This window comes from Somniosus microcephalus, chromosome 13 (genome assembly GCF_052327205.1).
Source record: "Somniosus microcephalus isolate GS21.2 chromosome 13, FLI_Smic_1.0, whole genome shotgun sequence".
NCBI lineage: Eukaryota > Metazoa > Chordata > Chondrichthyes > Squaliformes > Somniosidae > Somniosus > Somniosus microcephalus.
The window spans coordinates 128,260,956-128,278,037 of NC_140999.1; the positions used below are offsets into that span (position 1 = coordinate 128,260,956).

Consider the following 17,082-nt stretch of genomic DNA (forward strand, 5'->3'; position numbering starts at 1 on the left):
ACAAGAGTATGTCACATTTTGTAGAGAGCCAGAAATCAAAACAATACCTTTAAGAAACTGTGTTACCACATTACTGGGTCTTGTAAGACACATTTCACTGAGTTTTTAGGGAGCAAGAACACGATAACATTTGACACGATTATCTTCAATATTCAAGATTATTTCAATAAAAACTAAAACCAAAATGCCAGTTTATGTTGCATCAGTCAAGGCGCTTGAATATGCAGCAATAACATGGTAGCCAAGGTTTTTTTTAAGGCAGCTCTTCAGGTGTTGGCCCTGCCTGGACACTGTTCTTTTTTTAAGTGTTTTTTTATGATTACAAGAACTGCATGCATAAATCATCAGGTAGAATTCCTAGAATGGAGATGTTACTGAGCATACAGCAAGTGTTGTTTAAATATATGATCAATAAATTAGACATCCAGACTTGAAAATGAAATATTTGTATAATTTAAGTGATTCTGTACATGCCTCTCAATGATGTATTTTTGTTACGCCACTAACCACATACTTCACATTTGGAAAAAAAAAAGTAAGAAAATGCTAATGTTGAGTACACAGTTTAGTCAGAATTTAATTGATGCGTTTTAAAATTATCTAAATAGTAGTCAATTATATGTTCACGAGCAGGCATTAGAATAATTTCTAGCAGGGTCAAATCTGAAAGGGACCAGTGTCATGAATCTTATCATGACTCATGAAGTAACACTGGGCGGCCAGCTGGTGGCGACGTCCAAGGAGTATAAATACTCGGGTGTGGGCCCAGCTTGCTCAGGATGTTTCTGTAACCAGGAATTAGTGATGTAACTAGAATCTCATGGTTTTGAAACAGTTGATTAAAGCCTTGTTTTATACTCAAACCAAGTGCTCAGTAGTCTTTTTACATCAATCAGCTTTTGTCCAAATCCAGTACAAAGCTCAACTTATTGAAAGACATGCTAGCATTCTTAAGTGGATGCACATTCCAGCCGTATCTTGGGTAGGAACAGTTTCAACCTTGAGAAAAGACTTTCACAGGTACCCTGAGAGTCTGAGTAAGTGATCTAACAGCCACATTTGGGACTTTGGATTATTATTTTTTACTTCACAGAAGGGCTATGGGATTGAGTTTAGGCATTACGTTTTTAAAACAAAGTAAATCTGGGCGCTGAAAGGGGAGTTCAGCACCAAACTAGAGAATACAATGTTATAAGCAGCGCCTGGTTTGATTGTTGAGCACAAAGCTTCTGTGTAAGCTCTCCTGGGTGTTCAGAGAGTGAGGCTTTGGTTTCCTACCCAGTAATGCTAATTAAAGTATTTTTGTTAAGCAGCAAGATTTACAAGGATGATACCAGAACTGAGAGGTTAAAACCATCAGGAAAAGCTGAATAGACTGGGGCTCTTTTCTCTAGAAAAGAGGCTGAGGTGTGACTAAATCGAGGTCTTTAAAATTATGAAGGGGTTTGATAGGGTAGAAGTAGAGCAGATGTGTCCACTTGTGGGAAAATCCAAAACTAGGAGCCATAAATATAAGATAGCAACTAATAAATCCAATGAAGAAATCAGGAGAAACTTCTTTACCTAGAGAGTGATTAGAATGTGGAACTCGCAACCACAAGGAGTAGTTGAGGCGAATAGCACAGGTGCATTTAAGGGGAAGCTAGATAAACACGAGGGAGAAAGGAATAGAAGGATATGCTGATGGGAGGAGGATTGTGTGGAGCATAAACACCGGCATAGACTAGTTGGGCCGAATGCCCTGTTTCTGTGCTGTAAATTCACACAAATTTTTAAAAAAGGCCACATGCTTTGGGCACTAAAGATGTGCATTAAAGTCAGACGAGCCAGTTGGTGGCCTGTCACAGCTCATAGTCTATTTTAAACAAATACAGTGAGGGTCAACTATCTCATTCTAGGCCCACCATGATGAATGGGACTTTAAGTAATTTGTTCTCTCGTCTCCAATGACCAACAAATATTCACACCCATTGTGGTGAGGACAATTCTGTTCATGTCTTCACTGCAATTCGCAGGATCAGAATTAACAAAAAAAGCTTTGTTTGGGGGGGGTGGTGCAGTCAGGTTTTAAACAAGAGACTGCGATATGTAGGCCTGGGGGCCTGGAGTTGGAAGCCAAGTTGTAGGATGTCAGATTTTGCTGTTAGAAGGTGTATAGAAAGAAAAGTAATACCAAAAACAAGCAAGTTAGCCCACAAAAGGGACAGGGCCCACATGTGGTTTACACTCCACCCCCTCCCCCCTATTTCTCTAGGAAAGAAGTGGGATTGAGGAAAGTAAGTGGAATTTGCTTTGACTGTTACTCTATCTTGCTGCCTGTACAATAAAGCGGCTTAATGATTCGTATCTGGCCTTGTCTCACTAAGCTTTCAAAAAAACTGGAGCACTGTACATGCTAAAGAAAAGATAGCTAGTTCCAATCACAAGGGGGAGCTGCTGTTACATTCCTGGGTTATGCTGTTGTGTAATTAGATATCAGGCAGTATGTGCACAATCCTGAACACAAGGCAAGACCTCCTACTGGAGTGACCGGCACTGCTGTACCTGCAACGAGGAGGATCCAAAATTTGTAACACTAACAGTCTGTAACGTTAACTCTTGATCACTCATAATTCAAACAATTGATCTGGTACATTTATCAGGTAGCAAACTACTTCCCCTCAGATTCTCCAAGATGAACATTCTAGGAACTAGTCACGTTCCCATAAATATCAAACCATCACCTAAGTCAGTTAGATTTTCATTAGGAAGTTGAAAACCTGCGCGTATTTGTTACGGAGGTTTCTCAGGTGTAGAAATATTGTTCGGCAACAACACCAAAAGAACAGAGCATCAGGTTATATTTAATAGCTCCTTAGACAATATTGTTAAATAATAAAGTACCCTAAAGTGGGTGCAGATGTTGTGCAACTCAAATCTAGTCAAGCTCGACAAACAAAAGGCCTTTTTGCAGATTTTGAATGTAAAAAAACAAAGAGATTGACATGGTTAGTCCAGCTTGGGATCTCACCACACTTACTAGTTAATCACACAGTTGCTGTGTGACTGCCCCACCATCCTCTCAGCCAGTCACAGCTGCACAGCTTAATACAGAGGAGAGCTAGAACACAGCAAGAAGTGAAGTCATGGCATGTTACAGACCCAGCCACTACAGCTACTTCCATTTACTGAAACAAGATGATTGTGGCAATTGTTATGCGAGATACTCCCTTAAGGTATTTTTCTCACCCACATCTTCTTGGCATCCCTGTCATGAACCACCTGTGCTCAAAAGGTCAATGTGTGCCCAGACCTTTGACAGTGCTGCTGTGAAACAAACCACAAAAACTAGTGGAAAGTACACTCGGAAGGACTTTACAACCCTACAGAGAAGCACCTTCCCTTAGCTTAACGCATTCCCTGCACCATGGTGGATATCGGCACGCTGCATATGAGGAGTTTTAGTTATCGTATAGACACCGGCAAGTACCACAAATTCCTGAGTCACTGAAACCCTTGCAGAAGCCGAAGAACATTATCCGTGAATTCATTCCTTTGCTTTCCCATTCCAGTCAGTTGGATTGGTGGGAGGCTGGAGTGTGGTGGATTGTAGGCATCTGGACAATAAACTTCATTCAAAATGAGCCAGATAGCATCAGGATCAACTTCAGTTAGATGGCAAAAAACACTGGTGAAGGGGGAAAAAAAAAATTAAATACGCATTGAAGAGTTTGTCCTTTTAAGTGACTTCAGTGCCAATTGAAACAGTTTTATAATAAAATGGTTTACATATTGTTTCCTTCATCCATTTTTTTCTACCAATTCTCTTCCATCCTTTTGGACCTCTGCTGCAGACTCCTTTCTGGAGTACAGATCTATCAGTGCCCTCCTCTCTAACCCAGGGCATGGTCGACAGTTGTAGTATCCCTCCATCATCTTACTGAGATCAGCACAGGCCGAGAATCTCCCTGGTCTGTATGGCTCAGCTACTCAGTCTTAATTATTTGGGCTATCAGGGCCCTGTTTCTATAACTAATTTTGAAATATGAGGAGAGGGGATGCTAATGTAACTACAAAATTCTTTGTGGGTAACAAATTTAACTACAGGCTAATTTCTCCTGATACTCAACAATGCAACCTTATCCTTGAGCATAGGCGCTGACCTAGGGGAACAGTTGCACCCCCGCCCCCATGCCATGTTAATATTGGGGCACAATACAGCCAAAGGGATTGGCAGAACCGCCTGGTTGCATTTTTACCAGAAACAGATGTATACAGTAAATAAAAAGGATATTAAAATGAATATAGTAAAATGGTAACATTGAGGAAGCTGTCGCTTTTTAAAAGAAGCATAAATTCTTCAGGTATCATTCAAATCAGTGATTAGCGAGTTACCTGCCAGCTGCTTCCTGGAGTTTCAGTGGCTGCCTGCTGCTCAGGTATGGTAGGCAGGTGCCAGCCACCATATCCAGGTCAGTCTCACCTGTGTCAAGCAAAATAACACTGATATTATCTCCCCCAATATGATTAAACCATTTTAATGTCACTATTTGGTGCTCACCAAGGTGAGCAATATTAGGAATCGAACACTTTCTATATTAGGCACTCAGTGTCAGCATTAAGCACGCCCCAGGTCAGAGGTAGCAGAGTTAGATGCAGATTGAAGCCATCCCTAGTTTGCTCCAATAATGTACCTATGTTCCAAACTCAAAATGGTACCTTGCCATTTCCTACATCAGCCATCCTGTTACACTGAGACTGCTAATTAGTATCATCTTGTGCTCAGTAGGAACTAGATCAAGACCATGCAAATTAATTCCATAATTAATTCCTCGTTACTTCCAACTACACTCAAAGAAAAAAAGGTTACGTTTGTTGTTGCAAAATTATGCAGAACTGATACTCGAAATAATGCACGATCCTCAACACATCACAAGTGAATACCCATACCATTTTTGGTAATAATCTGAAGGTATATCTTCAGAAATGAAGGAAACCAGTGATCAATCTGCCTCATTTGGACTGATCTATTATAGTCTGCTGTCAGTCAGATTGCTCTGCCTCCATTAGGGTGCTGTTGGGGTGTTTCTTCTGCTCCTAGTTTTAGTGTTCCGGTGAATATCCTTCTGGGCTGGATATTACAACTAGATGGTACAGGTTCAGCACCAGTCCAGATGCTTGTTGGATACATTGGGCCAGAAATTCGCGGCCAAAGGCGTGAGTGCGCTCGGGGTACTCACGCATCTGGCCGTTGGAAATGCCGGCGTTCAGCATGAACAGCGCATGCAGGGAACGCCGGCATTTCCAGACCTCGAGCGCGTGCGACTGCACAGGCAGCGTTTGCACAGTGAACTTCGTAGATTTCATTCATGAAATCCGTGAGGGTAAGTCCTCAGAAGTTACACTTGAAAAAAGCAAGTGTAAAGTGGTTCATTGGCTGCGGAGGAAGAAACATTTTATCGTGGAGCTTCTGAAATGCAATATTTTTGTTTGGGAAAGGGAGGGAAGTTATTTTAAGAAATTTTAAGTAAGTTTTAAAGTTAAAAATTTTTTTTTTTTTTAAAAAGGGTTTTCAGAACGGTAGGTAGAAGGAGCAATTGTGGCTGTGTGAATGGAATGTGAGAATGAGTTATGTATGTATGTCCACATATATTCCTTTATGTATATGTATGTATGTTTTATATTCCTTTACTAATGTGGATGAATGTATGTTTTTAATTATGATTTTCAAATAAGTTACTTTCTCCGAAAGTCATAACTAAATAATACATTCATACACATAAGTAAAGGAATATATACATAACACGCAAAGGAATATATACAGACATACATACTTTCAGAAGCTCCACGATAAGAAATATCTTCCTCCGCAGCCTCTGGAGCAACTGTACCCATGCTTTTTTCATGTGTAAGTTGCAAGGACTTGACCTCACTGAAAGCAGTAATGAAAGCGGCGAATTATACTGCGCACGCGCTGCCTGTGCAGTCGCACGCGTTCTGCCTCTGAACCCCTTCGTTCAGAGGACAGGAAATGCCGGTTTTCCCCAAAAGCACTGTGCATGCTGAAAACCGGCATTTCATCCGGCCAGATGCGTAAGTACCCCGACCGTACTCGTGCAGTTGGAAGGGAATTACTGGGCAAACATTTTACATGTCAATAAAATGAAAAATTTAACAATTGCACGACTTGCCCCCTCGCATCTGCGACTGAGGGTCCAAGGAGGTGCATTGCGCAAGAGGTCATCATCGTACGTATCCTCACACTGTTCCCTTTGGGGAACTGTATGAAGTGGTGGAAGGATTTATGGCCGTGATTAACGCTCATTCCGTGACCGTAACCATCTTTGAACCAGCCATTAGGGTGGTTAGTCCTATGGCGGGAGGGTTTTACGGGCTCCCACAACCCATCTGAGGGGGGGGGGGGGGGGGGGGGGCCACCAACACCCACGGACGCAAGTATCCCGCTGGATGTCCACCCAGAATTTAAAGTTGGAACTCCGACTCCACTTGCCGGGACTGTCTGGAGTGGGGTTCAAAACCCTACTCCTTCTGGCCCAGCGGCGGGGATGCTTACTGCTACGCAAAAGGCCCACTCCGCACAAAAGGTGACACCCATACGTTTCCTGCGCCTTTTCCCTCCCCGTGACTGGAGCCCTATGCTGCCATTTCACGTTGCTAATCGGATTGGGCCTTTGTCATAGCGGTAGGATCCCCGCCGCTGGGCCAGATCAGGGTAGGGTTTCGAACCCCGCTCCAGACAGTCCCGGCAAGTGGAGTCGGAGCTCCGGCTCTAAATTCTGGGTTGACATCCAGTGGGATATTTGCGTCCGTGGGTGTGGGTGGCCCCCCCTCCTTGTATAGCTTGTGGGAGCCCGTAAAACCCTCCCGCCATAGGACTAACCGCCCTAATGGCTGGTTCAAAGATGGTTACGGTCACGGAATGAGCGTTAATCACGGCCATAAATCCTTCCACCACTTCATACAGTTCCCCAAAGGGAACAGTGTGAAGACACGTATGACGATGACATTGCTAAATAAATAAATGGAATTAAAAAAATTCTTTTAGGGCTTTTAAAAGTCTTTAAATTGCTTTAGTTCTCTTTAAAACTACTTCAGATTACTCAAAATAATGTAAACATTTTAAAAAGTTTATAAAAGTTACCAAAATCTTCAAAAAACTTCCAAAAACCTATTTAAACTGCTGCTTTGCATGTAAAAATCCTTAGCAGCTTGACAGAAACATTGGGGGCGTGTCCAGTGAAACTGAGACCTCAAGGGGCGTGTCTCACTTACACTGCACGCTCCTGGCTTCGCGCTGGCTGCACTCCTGGGCGGCGTGACGTCATACGCTGCCCGGGATTCTTCTTTTTCATTCACCAAGTCCAGGCGTCCCTGGAGCTGATCGTCAGTAGCGCGGGGTAAGTGTAAATACGGGGCTTGCACGCGCTGCAAGCCCCGTTCTGGAATTTCTGGGCCATTGACCTCTCAATCCCGAGCACTAATGTGTTAGTTTTGCTTTATTCTCAAGAAAGAGGATAATTCAGTTGTAGCAAAAATGAGAAATGGCAGCCAAACATTGCAGCATTTACAACTGCACAATCTGTTATCACACAGCCCAAGTGACAAGTAAGCTGCTTGTTATCGAGAGTGTGACTTTGGTTAGGTTGTTTTAGTTTTAAAGCTGATGAGGACAGAACTTCTCTATACACTGCATTGCCAATAGCTTTGAAAAGTATAATTCAGTATAACCATTGATCAATATTGGTCTAAATTAGCAATCACATCATAAAAGCGAAGACAAGTGGCCATTAGAATATGCTGGCCTTGAAGGAAAGCCTGGCTACAGCAAATTAATGTCTCTTCCGGAAATCATTGTGATCACATGAAAGTCTATAATTGTGGCAGTATCATTTTCCTTGGGTCTTTGATATATTTGTGTGGTAGTATATGGAAAAATAAGGCAACTGCCCCATAGCTGAATAGTTCTAATACAGAATTTAAGTTATTATAGCTTATAGGTTGCTATGAACTCAGTGTCTGAAATGCATGAAAAGTTTGAAGCTGGAACACTGCAGTTGTATTTAGAAAAGAACTGAATTAGGACACAAAATTAACATAGAACCCTCGCCCCATTAGAAAAGGAAAGGTTGTCCCTGAAAAATATCTTAATTCCCTTTTTTTTTTCTATTACTGCCGATATAATAGAAGAGTCCAACTGTTGACATCAGAGGTATGTGCTTACCAAGATCCAGTTTCTCACAGAGTTTTCCAAGGCCCTGAAGCACAGCTAGCTGTAGTTTGTAGGAGAGAGTGTGGCGATAAATGGGCCCGGCCTTGCCACTGACTGGGGCTTGGTTTACTAAAGATCTGGTCACCTTTGGCAAAATGTCTTTAGAAACTCGGCTCCTCAGGAATTCACCACATGTGTCAGCCAACTTACACAGCACCTGAAAAATCAAGAGAAACCACTCAACACTCTGCAGTTTGTTCATACAAAAATCAGAAAACAATCCCAGCAAATTTCTGATATCCAGAAATACATTATACCCTGTAACTTGCAAACAAAATAAATCGATCTTGCCCTGGTTTACCATAAATTATGAGACACAAATTCACCAAAGATGCCGGATAGGAAACATAATTTCACCTTGAACGCCCTGAGGACCACGAGGGGATCATCATTGGTCAATCGCTGCACAAGCGGACTCCACGCACGGTGTACCATTGGGAGGAGTTCATTCACATTACACTGAAGAACAGTCACACACAGTTCCAACACATCCAACACCTGTAAAACAAATATTGTACAGCTGCAGATACACAGCAAGTGATGAGGCACACATTTGAAAGGATTGCAGTATAAGGAGAGACACCTTCGATATTCATTGTAATTGTGCTGTATTCAGGAAGCACGAGTTTACTATTAAAATATTTCACTGTTCCAAGACAACTTGATTCATTATTTCCATTATGAACTATATAAATCCATAGGGTTTGCTAGTTTGACTGTTTAGACTTTAAACATTTTAAATATCTATTTACATCCATGTGACCTGGTCTCTCTGATCCAACTGGAGGAGAATGCAGACTTCAAATTCAAATTAAGGTCTTAATAGCAAAGTCTTTCAATTTCTTTTTAAATCAGAGGAACTCTCCATCATGTAGATAACAGGTGTAATATGACATTGCACTCTACTGGGGCCTGACTTGCTCCATTCATTTTATAAGAAGCAGGCTAGACAGGGTGGAAGGCTGGGAGCATTCCCTTCAGCTCCCCATTCCCACCCCTCAATTATTTTGAAGCATCAGATTTAGTTGTACATGGCAGCTCTAATTAGGAGCTTACTCAATGGAGTAGGTTTTTAAAATATTATGGGCCAATCTTACATTTATGGTAACCATGCAGTCTGGGAGCATTCAAATAGCAAATTACAAGGTGCGTATTATAGTGAAGCTTTCACATTATGGCATAAAATGCAACATGAAAACAAACAGGCAAGTCCGGTTACCTTATGATAAAGGTAGTGCAATTGCTAAAAAGCTTTACACGAGAACAGAGTGTAAGTTACTCAGTTAGCTGCAGTTCTTCACAATTTTACCCTTAAAGCACTCGTCTCTTGTTGTTCTAACTATAGTACCCTGTATATGGAAATTGGAACTTATTCAGCAGGTTAAGGATTAAAGTGCGATTGCAAACCTCCAAAGCTCTTCCCTTTATAGATGCTGACTGACCTACTTTGTATTTCCAGCATGTTCTCATTTTCTTTTAATTAAGTCATGCTTTAACATATACAGAACAAATTAGTTTTCTATCAAGTTATCAATTTTCTTCATCCCAAAAATGGGTAATTTTAACTCATTAATGCCACTCCACAAGGATTGGAAGCAGCTCTGAATGACTGACAGAAATTAAGAACTTCTGTAATTTAGAAAAAGGTAAATGAAAGATAATGACACCATTCTGTGACAGGGAACACAGCCACATGCAGTTCGCTTGTAGGTTGGGATTTCAAAGGAACGCCTCAACTGGGTTTCAATCAATCCCAATATTCTCGAGGTTACTTTTACAAGTAAAAAACCCTGAGGATTTCTCGTCTCTCTCTCACAGGAGAAGTCAATGCTACAATCAACAGATACCCTGGAAACTCTAAGATTTTATATTCTAACTTCCAGATACGGAACAATACAAGACCTTCAGCCGCAGTTTAATGCTTTTGTCCGACAGCAGGTGAATGCATCTCTCCATCACATCTTTGGCGATTTGGATATGAGCTGGCAGTTCTTTCTTCACATCAAGGTGGTCGCAGCTGATGTTGGGTTCCAGCTGATCAGGGATTTCACATTCTAAAACAGAACACACAGGTGTCTTTAATGTTGTTAGAAAACTCAAAGTCACTTAAAACATTTTAAAACCGTGACCGCCAAGCGCACAGGGTGGATGACTGAATATCAGACTTACCATTCTAGACAGTGATATAGATTCAAGGTTATTGGTGCTGGGTCTTTCACATTCACAGATATAAATTGGACCAAATAAAGTCAAAGGCTATTGTTATAACATCAGGCAAGCAGTAAGCCAGCATCCCTAGTTACTTGGAGATATACTGGAGTGCAGATGAGCAGCAAATGGTCTTGTTCACACAATGACAACCAGCACCATATGACACTCTCAACCGAAGGGCGAGGTCTTATACCAGTACACTATTGGCATAAGCTTACTGTACTGTCCTCCCTACGTGTATGTGTCTGTACGCAGTCAGACAGCCAGCCAAACTCCTTTCAATAATGACATGGGAGTCAGGATGTAGCGTCCAAGCTCCGGCGTTTAATAATGTCACACTTGCATGAGGTCAATGAAACAATACAAATCAGTTGCATTGGGTTGGAGTAAAACTGAGAAAGAAAAAAGAAAGAAATGCACCTTGTTACATACATACATGAGATATAACTAACATCTAAACATGAATATGTAATGAAACCATTCAACTCACAGGCAATGCTTTCGAAGGCGTAACAATGTAAGATTACAGCGGATTAACTTGCAGCACGCTCCATGCTGATGTGACCTCTTTGTTTGCTATCACTATACTACTTCCTGTTGAGACACCCTACTGGCCATTTCCATTTACCACCTACTGGCGGCAACAAAACGAAACTCCTGCAATTATAAGGCAGAACACTCCCCGCCTGGCGTCTATTAGATGCCACTATTTATAAAACATACAGAACAGTGGAATCAATAACACTCAGTCCTCCTTAGGTAAGAGGAGTACGACCTCGGTGATGGGTCTGAAGAACTTTTTGACCGTCCCTTGAACAGTGGCCTTCACATCTAGTTCTGGGCTGACGAGCTTGAATGATTCTTGTGCCGTATGGTCAGCTTGGTCAGGTTTGTGTAAGAAAGCTGGCCCGGTAAACCACATTGTACTGGAGAGCTGGGAGGCAGGCACTGACCTGGTGGCGAGGTCAGCTGGATTCAGCTCTGTGGGCACATAGTGCCACTGGTCGGGGCATATTGATTGTCTTATTCGCTGAACTCTGTTGTGTACATATATGAAGAACCTCTGACTCATTGGAGATGTAACCGAGCACAACTTTGCTGTCACAGTAGAATTTCACTGCATCAAGCTTGAAATCTATCTCATCCAGGATGAGATCCGCCATCTCCACCGCTAATACTGCAGCGCATAACTCCAGGCGTGGTATGGTGGGCTCTGGCCGGGGTGTCAACTTCGCCTTTCCCAGGACAAATCCCCGTTGCTTTGGCCCTCACCGTCCAGGGATCTCAGGTAGGCTACCGCGCCAATAGCTTTCTCGGACGCATCTGAGAATACACACAACTCGGTGCGTTTGGATTTGGAGAGTGTGTCTGGTGAGTAGGTGCGTGGGATATGAAGATTTTTTAAAGAATTTCTCCATGTCTCCCATTCTGTTAACCTGCCTTCGGGGAGTGGAGAGTCCCAGTCGCTCGTGTCTGTGCAGAGTTCTCGTAGTAGGGCTCTTCCCTGAATAGTCACGGGCGCCACCATGCCGAGAGGGCAAAGAGCAAGTTGACCATTAGCAGCACTCCACGGCGTGTAAATGGCTTGTCACCTACAGACACTGCAAAGGTGAAGGTGTCAGATTCAATTTCCCAACGTAAACCAAGGCTTAGCTGGGCTGGCATGGTTTCGTCGCTGAGGTCTAAGTCTTATGTCCTTGGCGAGATCCTCAGCTGGAAAGGCCTTCATCACTGCTACACTGTTTGAGGCAATTTTGTGCAGCCTCAGGTTGGACTGTGCTAATGAAGCTCGAGTTCGCTTCAGCAGGTTGATGGCTTCTGCTTCTGAAGGTAAGGATATGAGGCCGTCATCAACATAAAAATGTCTCTCCACAAACTCTTGTGTCTTTTCCATGCTCGTGTTCTCCCTCTTTGGCTGCACTTCTGAGCCCATAGATGGAGACTGCAGGGGAGGGGCTGTTGCCAAAAAACGTGGACCCGCATCCTGTATTCAGTGATGTCGTTTGACATGTTGTTGTCGTGATACCAGAAGAACCTCAGATAGTTCCTATGGTCCTCTCTCACCACAAAGCAATAGAACACCTGTTGGATGTCTGCGGTTACTGCTACGAGCTCTTTCCTAAAGCGAATCAGCACGCCAAGGAGGGTGTTGTTTAGGTCTGGACCTGTGAGCAGAACATTGTTGAGTGAGATGCCACAGTGCTGAGCGCTGGAGTCGAAAACTACTCTTATTTGACTAGGTTTCTGGGGGTGATAAACTCCAAAAATCGGGAGATACCAGCACTCTACTCTTCTTCTTTGAGTGGAGGTGCTAATTCAGCATGGTTACTCTCGAAAACCTTTTCCACGAAGGCAATGAACTGTTCCTTCATTTCGGGCTTTCTATCTAATGTGCGCCGCAGTGATGCGAGGCGTGACAGTGCCTGATCGCGATTGTTAGGCAGAAGAAGCCAGGGTACCTTGAAGGGGAGAGGCGCAACCCAGCTGTTCGCCTCATCTTTGTGAAATTCTTTCTCCATAATATTCATGAAAGCTTCGTCTTCGAAGGAGAGAGCACCTTTGTTGTCATCTTTTGTCTTTTCAAACATGGTGTGCCCCAGTTTGTCGACAGCTCTGGTGTCAGCCGAGCACCCCCATGCTGTGCGAGAGAAATCACCTTGTTGCTCCCCGCCGTAGCTCGCTCTCTCTTTCAGGTGGATGTGACTTGGGCAGGGAGTGAGGAAAGAGGGTGTGGTAAACCACTGTTATACCTGTCTGTATGTGTATGTGTATTCCACTAGGTACAGGTCTGGACATGCCTCGGCTGACTCCTCCCACTATTCCAGGTATATAAGTGACTACCTCCCAGTCCCTTAGTATTCTGGACGGGTCGACCACTCGAGACTAGACCTTCATTCTTTAGTTAATAAAAGCCTGGTTGTTACTCGCTTAACCTCAGTCTTTTGAGTAATTGATGGCACATCAATTTTATTAACTAAATTTTTTATAATGGAGAAGATCCTCACACCAGCATGCCTGGACCTGGACAGTCGGGAAGCGGACGCTTCCACCAAGTTTGCTCACTGGCTCATGTGCTTCGAGACATTCCTGACTGCCTCCACTGCGGTCGTAACGGATGCGAACAAACTGTCTGTCCTGATCTCCAAGGTGAACCACCGAGTGTACTCAGTCATCCGGGACGCGACCTCGTACACAGCCGCCCTCCAGCTCCTCAAGACCCAGTACACGCTCCCTGTGAACGAAGTTTACGCCAGGCACCTCCTGGGGAGTCGCAAGCAACAACCTGGGGAATCGACTGAGGAATACCTCCAAGCACTGTCCGTGCTTGTTGGGCCTGTGGGTGTAAGGCGGTAACGCCCACTAAGTACACGGAGGAACTGATCCGGGATGCCTTCGTAGCGGGCCACAGGTCCAACTACACCCGACAGCGACTGCTGGAGCAGAGTGACCTCACCCTCGACAAAGCCTCCGAAATCGCACTAACGCTGGACGCAGCCTACCGGGACATGGATGCCTACTCCTCTGCACCGTGGACGCCGCGGGGAACGACAACCTGGGACACGGTAGGACAGCCCCATAGCACCGTGCCACCCCAGCCACAGCCCAACAACGGCCCAACCACCGCAGCAGTGTCCCAAAGCCAGACAGCAGTATCCCAAGGCCAGAAATGCTACTTCTGTGGCCAGGCCAAACACCCCAGAGCGCGCTGTCCGGCGAAGAATGCGACCTGCTCGGGCTGCGGGAAAAAGGGACACTACGCTAGCGTCTGCAAGGCCAAAGCCACCCCGAACGCCAGCAGCGCCGCGTGTGGGCCGTGCGAGCCGCCATCTTGGGCCCCCAACAGCGCGCCGTGCGGGCCGCCATCTTGGGCCTCCCCAGCCATGTGCGAACCACCGCAGCAGCAGCCATCTTGGACGACTCCAGCCACATGGGAATCATGGACGCCGCCATCTTGGACACCAGCCGGGACGCAGCAGGCCGCAAACCCTCCCCCCATCTGATACCCGCAGCGACACACCGACCCCTACGCTGGCCTCGGTCACACTGGACCAAACGAGACCGCACCAACTAGCTCGGCCCAAAATGGACGTGACGGTAAACGGCTATGCAATAAACTGCCTTTTTGACTCCGGGAGCACAGAGAGCTTCATCCACCCCGACACAGTGCGGCGTTGCTCTCTCCCACTCCTGCCTGCGCACCAGCGGATTTCTATGGCCGCCGAGTCCCAGTCAGCGGACATTGGCGGCTACTGCGTGGTGACACTAGTAGTAGACGGGACTGTGTTCAATAATTTTAAACTCCTGGTCCTGCCCCAACTTTGCACTGCCGGTCTACTGGGGTTGGATTTCCAGTGCCACCTCAAAAGCGTTACGATGGCGTACGGTGGCCCCCTCCCCCCACTCACAGTCCGCAGCCAGCAGCCTCCAAATTGCCCGCCGCGCACCAGATGCAACCTCTCCACACTCAGTCCCACCCCCCCCACTGTTTGCTAACCTCACCCCCGACTGTAAGCCCATCGCCACAAAGAGCAGGCGATACAGTGCCGGGGACAGGGTTTTCATCAAAACCGAAGTGGAGCGGCTCCTGAAGGAGGGGATTATTGAGGGCAGCTCCAGCCCCTGGCGAGCCCAGGTTGTGGTCGTTAAGACCGGCGAGAAACAACGCCTGGTCATCGACTACAGCCAAACAATAAACCGCTACACCCTGCTGGACGCCTACCCACTCCCCCGCATAGCTGACATGGTCAACCAGATCGCGCAGTACCGCGTCTTTTCGACCATTGACCTGAAATCAGCGTACCACCAGCTCCCCATCCGCCCCGAAGACCGCCAGTATACTGCTTTTGAGGCAAACGGCCGCCTCTATCACTTCCTTAGGGTTCCCTTTGGCGTTACCAACGGGGTCTCCGTCTTCCAAAGGGAGATGGACCGGATGGTCGATCAAAACGCGCTGCAGGCCACTTTCCCTTACCTAGACAATGTGACCATCTGCGGCCATGACTTGCAGGACCATGACGCAAACCTCGAGAAATTCCTCCGCACCGCCCAACTCCTGAACCTGACATATAACAAGGAGAAGTGCATATTCCGCACAGACCGCCTCGCCATCCTTGGCTGTGTTGTGGAACACGGGGTCATCGGACCCGACCCGGACCGGATGCGTCCCCTTATGGAACTCCCACTGCCCCACTGCCTAAAAGCTCTGAAGAGGTGCCTAGGGTTTTTTTCCTACTACGCCCAGTGGGTCCCCTACAATGCAGACAAAGCCCGTCCGCTGATCAAATCCACCTCTTTTCCCCTGATGGCAGAGGCCCGCTCGGCCTTCCACCGTATCAAGGAGGACATCTGAGGAAGGATGTTCTTGCCATGGAGGGGGTGCAGCGGCGATTCACCAGGCTGATACCAGGAATGGCGGGAATGACCTATGAGGAGAGACTATGTAGTTTAGGGATGTACACACTGGAGTTTAGAAGATTGAGAGGGGACCTCATAGAAGTGTATAAAATTCTGACAGGTCTAGACAGACTGGATGCAGAAGGAATGTTTCCCTTGGCGGGTGAGAACAGAACTAGAGGACATAATTTAAGGATAAGGGCTAAACCATTTAGGACAGAGATGAGGGGGAATTTCTTCACTCAGAGAGTGGTGAACCTGTGGAACTCATTGCCACAGAGGGCAGTGTATGCCAGCTCATTAAATATATTTAAGAGGGAATTAGATATATTTCTACGGGCAAAAGGGGTTAAGGGTTACGGAGAGAAGGCGGGGACGGGATACTGAATTAAAGGATCAGCCATGATCTCATTAAATGGCGGAGCAGGCACGAAGGGCCGAATGGCCTACTCCTGCTCCTATCTTCTATGTATCTATGTATTGCCAAAGCCACCATGCACGCAGTGGACGAATCCATCCCCTTCCAGGTGGAAAGCGATGCGTCCGACTTCGCTCTGGCCGCCACCCTTAATCAGGCGGGGAGACCTGTGGCATTCTTCTCACGAACCCTCCAGGGCCCGGAGACCAGACACTCCGCGGTCGAGAAGGAGGCCCAGGCTATTGTGGAGGCTGTGCGTCATTGGAGGCACTACCTGGCCGGAAAACGATTTACCCTGCTCACTGACCAGCGTTCAGTTGCTTTTATGTTCAACAACAAGCAGAGGGGCAAAATCAAAAATGACAAGATCTTGAGGTGGAGAATCGAACTTTCCACCTACAATTACGAGATCTTGTACCGGCCTGGGAAGCTCAATGAACCCCCAGATGCCCTATCGCGTGGCACCTGCGCCAGCGCGCAGATCGATAGGCTGAGGGCCCTCCACAATGACCTCTGCCACCCGGGGGTCACCAGGTTCTTCCACTTCATCAAGGCCCGCAACCTGCCTTACTCCATTGAGGAGGTCAGGACCATGACCAAGAACTGCCAAGTCTGCGCTGAGTGCAAACCGCACTTTTATAGACCAGACAGAGCCCACCTGATAAAAGCCACTCGCCCTTTCGAACGCCTGAGCGTCGATTTTAAAGGGCCTCTCCCCTCCTCCGACCGCAATGTGTACTTCCTCAACATCATTGACGAGTACTCCCGTTTCCCGTTCGCTATCCCCTGC

The 17,082-nt window shown here is 45.9% G+C and overlaps 1 protein-coding gene across 1 annotated transcript in view; it reads right to left on the reverse strand.

Annotated features, from left to right (window-relative positions):
• Positions 1-430: 430 nt before the first annotated feature.
• tti1 (TELO2 interacting protein 1) overlaps positions 431-17,082 on the reverse strand; it is a 44,353-nt gene continuing 27,701 nt past the window's right edge. Inside the window, exons 4-8 of the mRNA XM_086005274.1 lie at positions 10,172-10,323; positions 8,627-8,767; positions 8,222-8,426; positions 4,375-4,462; positions 431-3,667 (exon numbers count right to left, since the gene is read on the reverse strand). Of these exons, the coding sequence (XP_085861400.1) occupies positions 3,484-3,667; positions 4,375-4,462; positions 8,222-8,426; positions 8,627-8,767; positions 10,172-10,323 (770 nt within the window). The 3' untranslated portion in view covers positions 431-3,483. The remainder of the gene's footprint in view (positions 3,668-4,374; positions 4,463-8,221; positions 8,427-8,626; positions 8,768-10,171; positions 10,324-17,082) is intronic.